Source organism: Eumetopias jubatus, unplaced genomic scaffold, assembly GCF_037043125.1.
Source record: "Eumetopias jubatus isolate StellerSeaLion01/CBP00866 unplaced genomic scaffold, mEumJub1_p1.0 scaffold_15, whole genome shotgun sequence".
In the NCBI taxonomy this organism is placed as follows: domain Eukaryota; kingdom Metazoa; phylum Chordata; class Mammalia; order Carnivora; family Otariidae; genus Eumetopias; species Eumetopias jubatus.
Window position 1 is genome coordinate 83,064,649 of NW_028274821.1, and position 13,304 is coordinate 83,077,952.

General features: G+C 42.6%; 2 protein-coding genes across 2 annotated transcripts; both read left to right on the forward strand.

Annotated features, from left to right (window-relative positions):
* Nucleotides 1–5,348: 5,348 nt before the first annotated feature.
* On the forward strand, nucleotides 5,349–6,344 carry LOC114212909 (olfactory receptor 1L4-like). Its single transcript, XM_028107929.1, has one exon. It carries the CDS (start codon nucleotides 5,349–5,351, stop codon nucleotides 6,342–6,344), a length of 996 nt encoding a protein of 331 aa, XP_027963730.1.
* A 5,898-nt stretch (nucleotides 6,345–12,242) lies between these two features.
* Nucleotides 12,243–13,184, forward strand: LOC114212863 (olfactory receptor 1G1-like). Its single transcript, XM_028107879.2, has one exon. It carries the CDS (start codon nucleotides 12,243–12,245, stop codon nucleotides 13,182–13,184), a length of 942 nt encoding a protein of 313 aa, XP_027963680.2.
* Nucleotides 13,185–13,304: the final 120 nt, after the last annotated feature.

A 13,304-nucleotide genomic window follows, 5' to 3' on the forward strand; every position in this document is an offset into this window, starting at 1 on the left:
TTCTATTGGGATTCATAGATTTCTCTTTCTGATGTGAAAGTGATCATTGCTGGTTCCCCCTATTAGTACCTCACCTGCTACACATTGCAAATATCACCCCCCAGCCTTTCATATGCCTGTTAGCTTAATTCATAATTATGCTGCAATTTATTTTTGCCTTTTTTAAGGTGAAGTGTCTTATTTAAGAAGTTCTTTCCTCTCTAGCTCATAGATATTCTCCTACAGTTTTTTTTAACTTTATAGATTCATGTGTTACCACAGATAAGCCCATAATCCACCTTTATACATGATATTAGATAGCAATTTTTTTATAATCTTCAAAATAACGAGCCAGTGTTCCCAATACTTCCCAACATTCTATCCTTTCTCCCATTAGTTTTCAGTACCACCATTTTCCTGTATTAAGGTCTTACATAAACACAGGTCTCCCTCTGAGCTATCTAGTTTTTCCCATTGGTCTTTTACCTGTTCTTGCACCAAAACCACAGTTTTTATTACTATGGATGTTATTCTTAATCTCTAATAAGATAAATGCCCTCTTTTTACTTTCTATTTTCAAATATGACTTACCTATTTCCTAATCTTTATCGTTATATGCAAATTTGAGACTAAATTTATCAGTGACTCCAAAAAATCCAACATATATTTTAATTGAGAGTGAATAAAATTTATAGATTAATGTGGGAAATAACATCTTTGTAACATTATTCATTCCATCCAAGAAGATGGATTTCTTTCCCCTTGTTTTAATTATCTATATGCCCTTTATTAGACTTGGCTTCCACATGGTAGTTTTGTGTATTCTTAGATAAATTAATTCCTAGAGCTTTAGAGTTCATGCTGCAACAGTGAATAACATCTTATTACTACATATTCTGATTGGTTATTTCTAGTCTATTCTATTGGTTATTTATATTCTATTCCAGAGAGACGCTGTTGATTTTTTAAGTGGATCATGTATCCAGTCACTCTGCTGAACTCACTGATTGGTTCCAATAGTTTGTCAATTGATTCTATTCTTTTTTCCAAGACGATCCTATCTTTTTTTTTAAAGATTTTATTTATTTATTTGATAGAGAGAGCAAGAGAGCACAAGCAGGGGGAACAGTAGAGGGAGAGGGAGAAGCAGGTTCCCCACCAAGCAGGGAGCCCGATACAGGGCTCGATCCCAAGACCCTGGGATTATGACCTGAGCCGAAGGCAGACGCTTAACCATCTGAGCCACCCAGGCATCCCTGATCCTATCTTCTTTAAATAATGAAAGTTTTATATTTTTTTCCTTCTATCCCTTTACCACCTTTTTCTTTTCTTATAGTGTTAGACAGAATTTCCAATACTCTGTTTAACATTTGTGGTGACAATGGATATCCTAATCTTGCTTCTCATCTTAAAAGGAATACATCTAAGGTTTATTCATTTAGTGTAGGGTTCGGGTATAGATAGCTTTTACCAAATTAAGAATATCCCCTGTTCCTAGTTCTCTAACAGAGGTCACTGTAGACAGATATTAAACTTTATAAAATGATTGTTCTGTTTCAATGAAAATTACCATGTAATATTATTCTCCTTTCTTTTATTAATGTGAAGAAGTATATTGATGAAGTTTTGTGACATCTGCATTACTGGGACAAATCCCACTTGCTCATGATGTATTATTTTTAGTGCTATCTTGGATTCATTTAAAAATTGCATTACTTAAGATTTTACATATTTAAGATTATGTACATAAACAAAATGGACTTATAGTTTTCTTTTCTTATTTTTATTCTGGTTTTGCACTCAGTATTACACTAATCTTATAAAATGAGCTGGAAGGTCACCCTCTTCCTTTTGTTTACTGGTTTCTGGAACAATCTGCCTAAAAGAGAATTAGCTATTTTGAAAGTCTGGTAGAACTCAACGTAAAGTCATTTGGGCCAGGTATTTTTTGAAAGGGAAGGTTTTTGTCTACCATTTATAATTTCTCAATAATTGATGAGTCTAGTCAATTAATTCTTGTACATTTTGTATGTTTCTAGAAGAATGTACTTATTTCATTTAAATTTTTCATAAAATTTTCAATTGCATAAGACTTATTATTTTATCTCTAATGCCTGAAATAATTTCTCCTTTCTTAATGATTTTTTTCATGCATTCTTTTTTTGTGTGATTAGTCTTGCCAAGGGGCCTATTTCATTGATATTTCATAGGACTTCTATATTAGTTTCCTAGGGCTGCTATAACAAATTACCACAAACTTGGTGGCTTAAAACAACAGAAATTTATTCTTTCACAGTTCTGGAAGCCAGAAGTCCAAAACCTTAAAATAAAGAGATTATCCTCAATTATCCAAATGAGCCCAGTGTAATCACGGGGTCCTTAATATAGAACAATGAAGCAAAAGAGAACCAGAGAGATGGCAACATAAGAAGGACTCACCCGTCCTTGTTGGCACTGAAGACAAGAGGGAGGGAGCCACTCACTAAGGAATGTGCACAGTTTCTAGAAGCTGGAAAAGGTAAGGAACTGGATTCTTCTGTGGAGTCTCCAGGATGGAACACAGCCTTGTCAAAATCTTGATTTTTCAGCTTTCTAACATACAGAACAGTGAAATAAAATTTTGTGTTGTTTTAAGCTAAGTTAAGAGTAATTTGTTACAGTAGCTACATAGAAAACTACACACTCCAATAAGAATTATCCTAAAGAGGGGCACCTGGGTGGCTCAGTTGGTTAAGCAATTGCCTTCAGCTCAGATCATGATCCTGGAGTCCTGGGATCAAGTCCCAGGATCGAGTCCCGGGATCGAGTCCTACATCAGGCTCCCTGCTCAGCAGGGAGTCTGCTTCTCCCTCTGACCCTCCCCCCTCTCATGCTCTCTCTCTCTCTCTCTCTCTCTCAAATAAATAAGTAAAATCTTAAAAAAAAAGAATTATCCTAAAGATAATAGTTTATCTTTATCCTAAAGATAATAATTTACTTTATCCTAAAGATAATAATTTTCTCTCTCTTCCCAGGAAAGGCCAATTTGTTCTGAGTCTGCACCCTGTCACTCTGCTGTCCCCTCCAGCTTAGCACTTACACTCCTCCCAGTGACCAGTCCCCTCCCCAAAGCACACTACCCTGGCTTACCCTCCCCCTTACCCTCTGCCTGGCTTCCTCTAGATTACATCTACTATTTTTCAGCTGTACACAATTAGGTACAGAACACTAACAAGAAATATCACTGATAGTATAAGCAACATTTACATAGAATATTATAGATCTCAAACACTTTTTCAGATATGTTGTCTTATTTGAACTTAACAATAAACTTCAAGAGATGACATTTTATTTTCCCCATTTCTAAGAGGAACTATCTGAACCACTCTGGTTCCAATATCTGAACCAGAACTAATTTCCAAATCATGAATTTTCTTCCATCAACTCTCCCGATTTTAGGAGTCTAGTCTCCCAGTTACTAATCTAAAACCCACAGTCTTACAAGGAGTGGTCAGGGATGACATTTCTGGTTCAATCTGTTGGCCAGTATTTATTACACAACTACTATGAGGCAGGTGGAAAACAGTGGGGAGCAAAATAGACTTGGACCCTGCCTTGGTAGTGCTTTCACCATGGACCTATCCAGATGCTGTCTGGATGGCCTTAGTGGCCCCTTGCCTAGTGGAAGGATCCAATTCAGACCTTCTGAGCACCAAGTATCTCAGAGAGGAAGGAAACACTTAAAACAATGCTGCTCTATGCATGCCCATGTGCAGATGTTAAAAGGGAAACAAAAAGCCTGAGTTCTCCTAAGGGTAGGGCCACCAATTTCATTCAAGATTACTAAGCATTAAAAACATATCAGGAGTACTTAGTTTGTTTCTGACTCATTGTCAAAAGTACCAGAAAGATGATGAGGACACAAAGGAGTACAGAACATGGACTTCTCCAATTCAGACTGCATCCCCAACTCTACCCTCCCTTACCTAGGATTACTTGACCTCTGCTTAGAGTCTCTTTTTTCTGCTCTTTTCTCTGAAGCTAATCCTGTCCTTAGGCAGCGCGGACATACTGAGTGTATGTTCTGTGACTCAGCATCTCGCTATCAACCCAGGTGGCTGCTGGCTGGTTCTAATTCTATGTCCCAAATGGTTTCTTGTCTTGCCCCACTTCAACTGGGTCCCTACTTTGGTAGATAGATGATTAGTGCCTTAGTTCCTGTCAGGCTGGACCTTTGGCTTATTCTCCTTGGCTCTTGCCTTTTGGGAGAACAAAGAACCCATTCCTGAACCTCAGCACCTTTCTGTGCATACCTCTCAGTGTGTTTTTGCCAGAATACTGCATCTTCCCACATTTCTATTGCCCATATCACCCCCCTGGACTCTTCCAGCCTGTAAGAGCACTCATTTAATTCCTCTGTGTCTTCCTTGATGCCACCCACCTCCCTAAACCACCAAGCTCAATGTTAGGTAACTATCCTTCCTCTACCAGAGACAGTTCTCCAACTTCTCACTCACACTTGACAGTTCCACACCCCGATGGACATGTCAAATTTCTAGGTCCCCACCACTCCTAGTTAGACCTTCTTCCCCATAATTAAATTCTCAAATGCATTCCAAAACCACTTTTTTCCAAAAAAGGTTGGATCAAAGAATATAGACTCTACAGTATTTATGTGATCTCTATAGGGAGAACTTAGGATACCCTACCTTCCTTACACAGGGGGAGCAAAAGGTAGAAATCCTGGCCAGTAGCACCAGGTAGGAGCAACTAGAGGTTAGCAGGCTGATCAGAAACAGGCCAGGGTGCCTGGGTGGCTCAGTTGGTTAAGTGTCCAACTCTTGATTTTGGCTCAGGTTATGATCTCAGGGTTGTGAGATCAAGCCCCGTGCTGGGCTCCATGCTGGGGGTGGAGTCTGCTTAAGATTCTCTCTCTCCTTCTCCTGCTGCCCCTCCCCACCTTCTTTCTTTGCCTCTCAAAAAACAAAACACCTGAGGCCAAAGCAAAATATGTGTCTTAGATACAACTTGGGAAATGAAGCAAAATGATTACTTTCTGAACATTTTTCCAAAGATCTTTAGCACGTATCGTCAGAATAGCCTAAGAACATGGGTATTACAAGTTCTGTCTTTTAGATAAAACTAGAGATGAAGTACCTTGTTCAAGTTCACAAAATTAGTCAGATGCGAAGTTGGAATTGAAATCAAGGTAGCCAACACCAATTCTATGAAGTCATATCATAAAATATATGATGGGCTACATGGATGAATCCCCCTCCTGCAGGGCACAAGCTGGAACAAGTTATAAGCTATCTCCTCTACCACAGTGAAGACCCCAAGCCAGGACACACACCTAACATTCCTTCATATTTTTTACTTACAGGAAATCAATGCTGAGGAGAAACCAGAGCCATATGACTGAATTCCTCCTCCTGGGACTGACCAGCGACCCCAAAGAGCAGGGCTGGCTCTTTGCCAGTTTCCTCGCCATGTATCTGGTCAATGTGGCTGGCAACTCAGTCATCATTGCAGCCATCTGGGGGGACGCCCGCCTCCATACCCCCATGTACTTCTTCCTCTCCAACCTGTCCCTGGTGGACATCTGCTTTACAAGTGTCATTGTGCCAAGGATGCTGGCAAACATGCTGAGCAAGAGCAAGAAGGTTCCCCTTGCCCAGTGCCTCACACAGATGTATTTTTTTGTGGCCTTTGGGATCACTGACAGCTTCCTCCTGGCGGCCATGGCTATTGACCGCTACATGGCCATCTGTAACCCACTGCATTACACCACGACCATGAGCCCCCGGCGCTGTCTCCTGCTCGTGATGGCGTCCTGGGTGCTGTCTCACCTCCACTCACTCACCCACATGATTCTCATGGCCCGCCTCTCCTTCTGCGGGCCCAACATCATCCACCACTTCTTCTGTGATGTCCAGCCACTGCTGATGCTCTCCTGCTCTGACACCTCCGTCAATGAACTTTTGGCCTTCACAGAGGGCTCCGTTGTGATCATGAGTCCCTTCATCTTGATCATTGTCTCTTATGTTTTTATCACCCGTGCCGTCCTGAGGGTCCTTTCTGGGGGAGGCAGGTACAAGGTCTTCTCCACCTGTGGATCGCACCTCACAGTTGTGGTGCTATTTTATGGAACCATAGTATTTGTGTACATTCGCCCCTCATCCACCTATTCAGTGACAAAGGACCGTGTGGTCACTGTCATCTATTCAGTAGTTATCCCCATGCTGAACCCTTTTATCTACAGTCTTAGGAATAAGGACATGAAACAGGCCTTGAAAAAGCTGATCAGAAGGGTAGAATACCAAAACCCATTCATTCATTCAACAAGAACCCATGAAACACCTGCTATGTGCCAGGAACTATACTGAACTATGAAAATACTGCAAAGATACATCAATCATAGCTCTGTCTTCAAAATTAATTACAGTTCAATAAGTGGAGATGAGACAATTGCAATAGGTTATTATACTTTTTGGTAAAAATAAATAAAATGAGACACAGATATTGATGTCTTACTGTATCAGACACATGGTTTCCTTTTTTTTCGCTTGCAATCTCTGGCTCGTCACAGACATAACCAGTGTTGTGTAAAAAGTATGATGAAAAGTCAGAAAAACTTCTGTAGTAATTTTTTTTTAACCTGTTCGGATATGGGTCAGCTCATATGAAGCCTCAGTAAGTCAATGTTCTCATCATATGAGTTATTCATCTTATGCACAAACTCCTTCGGTCTGGCTAGTGGATCTTCTTATTACCTTTAGATCAGCTCATAATATCTCCATAGCTGTTCACATATTTGTCAGAGAAGGCAGCTTCACCAGCATAGTAATAAGGTCCTAAGATTCTGAGTGAAAACTTAAGTTACAAGTTGATCTCGCAAATTATGTGACCATAGTCAAGCCACTAAGTGTCCTGAACTCTTATTTTCCTCATCTACATAATGGATACAATAAATAATCCCACTACATGGTTGTGGGTGTGAAAGGAAAAATTCTGATTTTGATGACTTTGAATCATTTACTTAACCCCTCTGAGCTTCTGTTTCCTAGTTCTGAAATTATACCACTTGGCCTGGAAGCCCAATCCACCATTACCAACCCCATGATCTTGGGCAAGTACATTAACCTCTCTGTGCCTCAATTTTCATATGAAAAGTGGATTGTTTTGGGGATTAAATGATGTAACAAGTGTCCTAAGACATATTTATGTTTTAAGTAATTGGAGCAGTGTCTTGCATATATCAAGCTCCAGAAAATTTCAGCCACTATATCAAAATTATATGAAAGTGTGTCTATGGACTCTTCCCAAATAACATTTGAAGATCTGTAACGAGGTGGGAAATAGTCATAATGTCATACATCCTCTAAGTGAGTTCAGTCCAAGTGTCTCCTGAAATTATTTCAGTATTTCCAAGTGTTTCACTATAAATGATCTGGTCTTTAGGACCTTACCACTATGTTGTCAACTTTCTTAGGAATTCCAGTGAGTACAGAGAAGGCCTCCCCAATATCCATAATAACAAAATGCCCCCCAGCCTCTTTTCTCCATCCCTCCTCCCTACATCCCAGAATTTCACTATCAACGAGAATCTTCATGAGAAATGCTGTTCAGGGGCGCCTGGGTGGCTCACTCGTTAAGCGTCTGCCTTCGACTCAGGTCATGATCCCGGGGTCCTGGGATCGAGCCCCGCGTCGGGCTCCCTGCTCCGCGGGGAGTCTGCTTCTCCCTCTCCCGCTCCCCCTGCCTGTGTTCCCTCTCTCGCTGTGTCTCTCTGTCAAATAAATAAATAAAATCTTAAAAAAAAAAAAAAGGAATGCTGTTCAGCACTTCAAACTTCTGAAATACAATCTAAAGCTGTGGGATGTGGAGACGAGTGAAGAAAAGTTGGGGGGAAAATATAACTTTACCCAGGAGGAAATAAGGGGACCGGATATAAAAGAGGGAGGGAAAAAATGTAATCACCTTCCTGGACAGGAAAAGAAAAGGTATGGCGGATGATTAAATGGACCTTCAAAGAGAACAAGCTTTCATCTATAAGATGAATTAATGCACAGCATGGTGACAATAGTTAACAATACTGTATTATACACTTGCAGTTTGCTGGGAGAGTAAATAATCTTGAGCATTCTCACCACAAAACAAAAATGGTGGGCGCCTGGGTGGCTCAGTTGGTTAAGCCACTGCCTTCGGCTCAGGTCATGATCCCGGAGTCCCGGGATCGAGTCCCGCATCGGGCTCCCCCTTCTCTGTGGGGAGCCTGCTTCTCCCTCTGCCTCTGCCTGCCACTCCCCCTGCTTGTGCTCACTCTGTCTCTCTCTCTCTCTCTCTCTCTCTATGTCAAATAAATAAATAAAATATTAAAAAAAAACAAAAACAAAAATGGTAACTCTGTGAAGTCATCATTGCACAAAGCATATGCATATCAAATCATCATAAATATGTACACTCTTATATATCTAAAATTAGAAAGATTCTGAATTCCAAAATGAAAAGCCCTGAAGATATTAGGTAGGACAATGTGAACCTCTCTTATGCATCGGTGAAAAAGAATGACCTGTAGATGGGTATTAAAGAGGGCACGTTCTGCGTGGAGCACTGGGTGTTATATGCAAACAATGAGTCATGGAACACTACATCAAAAACTAATGATGTAATGTATGGTGATTAACCTAACATAATAAAAAAAGGGGGGGCGCCTGGGTGGCTCAGTCATTAAGCATCTGCCTTTGGCTCAGGTCGTGATCCTGGGGTCGTGGGATCGAGCCCCGCGTCGGGCTCCCTGCTCCGCAGGAAGCCTGCTTCTCCCTCTCCCACTCCCCCTGCTTGTGTTCCTGCTCTCGCTGTGTCTCTCTCTCTGTCAAATAAACAAATAAAATCTTAAAAAAAAAAGAATGACCTGTAGATACAAGTATCAATATGAATGAATGTCAAAAACATAAGCTTGAACATGGATGGAGCTAGAGGGTATCACACTAAGTGAAATAAGCCAAAGACAAATACCATATGATTTCACTTATATGTGGAATCTAAAAAAACGAAACAAATGAATAAACAAACAAAAAGCAGAATCAGACTATAAATACAGAACAAACTAATGGTTGCCAGAGGGGAGGGAAGTGGGGAGCAGACAAAATGGGTGAAGGGGAGTGGGAGGTACAGACTTGCAGTTATGAAATGAAAAAGTCCCAGGAACAAAAGGTATAGCATAGGGAATGTAGGCAATGTTACTGTAACAGTGTTGTATGGTGAGAGATGGTGGCCATCACTTGCGGTGAGCACAGCCTGACCTACAGACTAGTGGAATCACTATGCTTGTACACCTGAAACTAATGTAACATTGTGTGTCAACTGTACTCAAATAAATTTTTTAATTTTTTATTTAAATTCAATTTAATTAACATATAGTGCATTATTAGTTTCAGAGGTAGAATTTAGTGATTTATCAGTTGTGTATGACACCCAGTGCTCACTACATCAAGTGCCCTCCTTAATGCCCATCACCCAGTTACCCCATACCCCCACACACACCTCCCCTCCAGCAACCCTCAGTTTGTTCCCTAGAGTTAAGACTTGTCTCTTATGGTTTGCCTCCCTCTCTGATTTCGTCTTATTTTATTTTTCCTTCCCTTCCCCTACATTCATCTGTTTTGTTTCTTAAATTCCACATATGAGTGAAATCATACGATATTTGTCTTTCTCTGACTGACTTATTGCACTTAGCTTAATACCCTCTAGTTCCACCCACACCATTGCAAATGGCAAGAATCCATCCTTTCTGATGGCTGAGTAATATTCCGGTGTGTTGGGGGGGGTGTGTGTGTACACACCACCTCTTCTTTATCCATTCATCTGTTGATGGACATCTTGGTTCTTTCCACAGTTTGGCTATTGTGGACATTGCTGCTATGAACGCTGGGGTGCAGGTGCCCCTTCAAATCACTATTTTTGTACTCTCAGGAGTCACAGACTTGGTCACTCTGAGACAAAGGTGCTCCTGACACTGCTGGGATTCACAAATCCAGGGCTCAAAGGGCCAGCTGGGAGGTTGGACATTTGTCCCATCTTGTCTCTAACTAGGAGATTGGGGATTAGGTCCCAGGAGATACTCCATGTGAAAACAGGAGCCAGGAGATACTCCTCCTGGCTCCTATTCCTGAGGATGGGTTGGCTCCAGCTCCAACTCTTCAGTCCATGCTGCTGTTACAGGGGAGGCAGAACACTGAGGTTGTAGCAGGACCTCTTTTTATTTTTAAGATTTATTTGTTTGTTTTAGAGGTTGGGGGAGGGGCAGAGGCGGGGAGAGAGAGAGAGAGTCCCAGGCAGACTCCACCTTGAGCACAGAGCCCGACGTGGGGCTCAATCCCACGACCCTGAGATCCCGACCTGAGCCGAGTCAGATACTTAACCAACTGCATCACCCAGGTGCCCCATAGCAAGTCCTCTTAAGAAGAAGGGAAGGCAAACCAAATAGGCAAGACAGACCCAACACCTAGTGATGGTGACAAAATCTGAGGATGGTCAGAATTTCCAGGTAAGATCTGAGGTAGGTAGAGATGGGAGGCACTGGTCACACACACACATACCCTTCCTTCTCCTCCTCCCCTATTCCTTCCTCCTTTTCTGTCCCTTCCTCAGTCTCAGGCAAATACAACTTGGCTCGCTTAACCACCACAAGGAGAGCCTTGACTTGATATCCATGAATTCCCTGAGAGTCCAGCCTGAAGTCAGTCCAGATCAGGGGTCCCCAAGTCCCTGGCAATGGCCAAGACATTGGAGCTGTGCAATAACAGTGCTCAAGACCCCTGAACTATGCATGGACCACTCCCTCTCAGCCCACAGGATCACGGGAGTGGCTTCCAGAATCAGTCTATACCACCATCCGAGGAGCGAAACAATCTCCACAACAATGAATAGGTCAGCACGCCCTAGCTCATTTTTTTTTTTTTAAGTATCAGAAGTATTTGCAATAGATTTATTTAGGCTCATTTTCCAATCGAGGTTCTGAGAAGGTAAATGATTTGGCCATGATGGTACACCTGGAACTGACACCCGGGCCTGCACATGTCACATGTCTGAGTGCAAGCTTTGTCATTGTACTAGGTCAGAGCCATTGCCACCCAAGAGCATGATGACGAAATTGGTGACGATGGCACTTACAACTCTATATATGAAACCTTTACAGTTTTCAAAACTCAGCTTCCCACAGACAGGGACCAAGAAAAAGTCCAATTTGCTCAGGACTGAGGGTGTTTCCCGGAAGTGAAATGTTTAGTTTTAAAGCAGAAAAGTCCTGGGCAAACATGAAGGACTAGTTGGTCACTCCAGAAGGCAACCTCCTTTTGTTACCTCTGTCAAGAGAAAACAATAATATCAGGGAAAGCTACTATTTGATGAGCACTTGATATAAGCCAGTCACTGTTCTAGTTCTGTACAATCCTTATCTAGTTTAATACTCAACGACCTTCTGATTTTGGCATTATTATCCTCTTAAAGCAGATGCAGAAACTGAGGCCAGAAACACTGAGCAGACTTGTTCAACATTACAGTCCACAAGGAGGCTGGGGCCCAGTGAAGGCTTGTCACACCCAGAGAGAATGTATCTTATCGCCACATCAAAGAGCATGGCTGCCATTGCGTGTTTGTGACTTCATCCTTCCATACATCCAAATGCATGAGATAAAATCTCTCAATTTGGATTTTACATCACAGGTCCTGAAAAAAACTTTGATTCTGGTATTTTGATGCATTCAACAGTCCCATATGGTAGGTTTATGTCTACATCTTACAGGTAAAGAAAATGAGGCTCAAAGGATGTAAATAATTTACCCAAAATATAAAAAGTATTGAGGGTTTAGACAGAGAGGATTCCCCTTAATAGTTGTCTAGTAAATGCCCCTCCCCGAGATATCTTATTCACACCTCTAAGCCTATGAAATTGAGATTTTCGTTTTTAAAAAAGTGGAGAGTGGACTAAGACCTGGGAAGTTTCTTCCTAGCTAAGCTCCAGTTCAGCCTCACCCAGGAGGTCTACAGGACAATTTATGAGACACCTAAAATGCAAACTTCACCCCCCAAAAGATCTCCTGTTGCTACTGTCCATAGTTCTCAGTTCTGTACATGCTTATGTGCTCACCAATGAGAGACAAGAGTGCATTTTAGTGACATTTAAAAAGAACATAGAAAACAGAGGAAAAGCTTTGAATGGTATAACTTGTTGGAGTCTATGTACATGTAAGCAAGATTTTCCTGCAATTTGGCTACTATAAATGGCAATCAGAAACCACACCAGCATCGCTGACTTCGTGCTCCTGGGCTTCTCTGAACACCCAGAGCAGCCGCCCCTCCTGTTTGGGCTCTTCCTGGGCATGTACCTGGTGACTGTGTTGGGGAACCTGCTCATCATCCTGGCCGTAGTTGCTGACCAGCACCTCCACACCCCCATGTACTTCTTCCTGGCCAACCTGTCCCTCATCGATACCTGCTTCTCCTGCACCATTGTCCCCAAGGTGCTGGTGAACATCCTCACACAACACCACACCATCTCTCACACTGGGTGCCTCGTGCAGATGTACTTCTTCATGGCACTGGCCCTGCTGGACAACTTCCTGCTGGCCGTGATGGCATACGACCGCTACGTGGCCATCTGTCTTCCTCTCCACTATACCACGATCATGTGTCCCCAACGCTGCCTGCTGCTGGTCGCTGCATCCTGGCTCTGCGCCCACCTCCTGGCCTTCTCCCTCACCCTCCTCATGTCTCAGTTCTCCTTCTGTGCCTCCCATTCCATCCCACACTTTTTCTGTGACCTTCTCCCTCTCCTCAAACTTGCCTGCTCAGACACCCAGATCTTTCAGGTCACGATGTTTGCTGAAGCAGCCCTCTCGGGTGTGGTCCCTCTCGCCTGTGTCCTGGTCTCTTATGCCCACATCATGCACACCATCCTCAAGGTCCCCTCGGCTGGGGGGAAACACAAAGTCTTCTCGACCTGTGGCTCTCACCTGACAGTGGTCACTCTCTTCTATGGAACTGTCTTTCTGGTGTATTTCCAGCCCTCATCCTCCTACTCAGCAGACACTGGAATGGTGGCATCTGTGGTATACACGATGGTCACCCCCATGCTGAACCCCTTCATCTACAGCCTGAGGAACAGGGACATAAAGGGGGCTCTGTGGAGGCTCTCAGGCTGGAGAAGATGCTCTATTCTGTAAAGGGTCCTGCCCCAGACTGGAAGCTCAGGCTCTCTGAAATGCCTTCTCCCTGCACTCTCCACTGCAATTTTGAAAACTCAAGCTCAAGGTAGGATGGATGCTCGGCGTCACGAGCAGGTT

Coding starts and splice junctions, on each gene's coding strand:
- LOC114212909 (XM_028107929.1), top strand. CDS start 5,349: ATGCTGAGGAGAAACCAGAGCCATATGACTGAATTCCTCCTCCTGGGA.
- LOC114212863 (XM_028107879.2), top strand. CDS start 12,243: ATGGCAATCAGAAACCACACCAGCATCGCTGACTTCGTGCTCCTGGGC.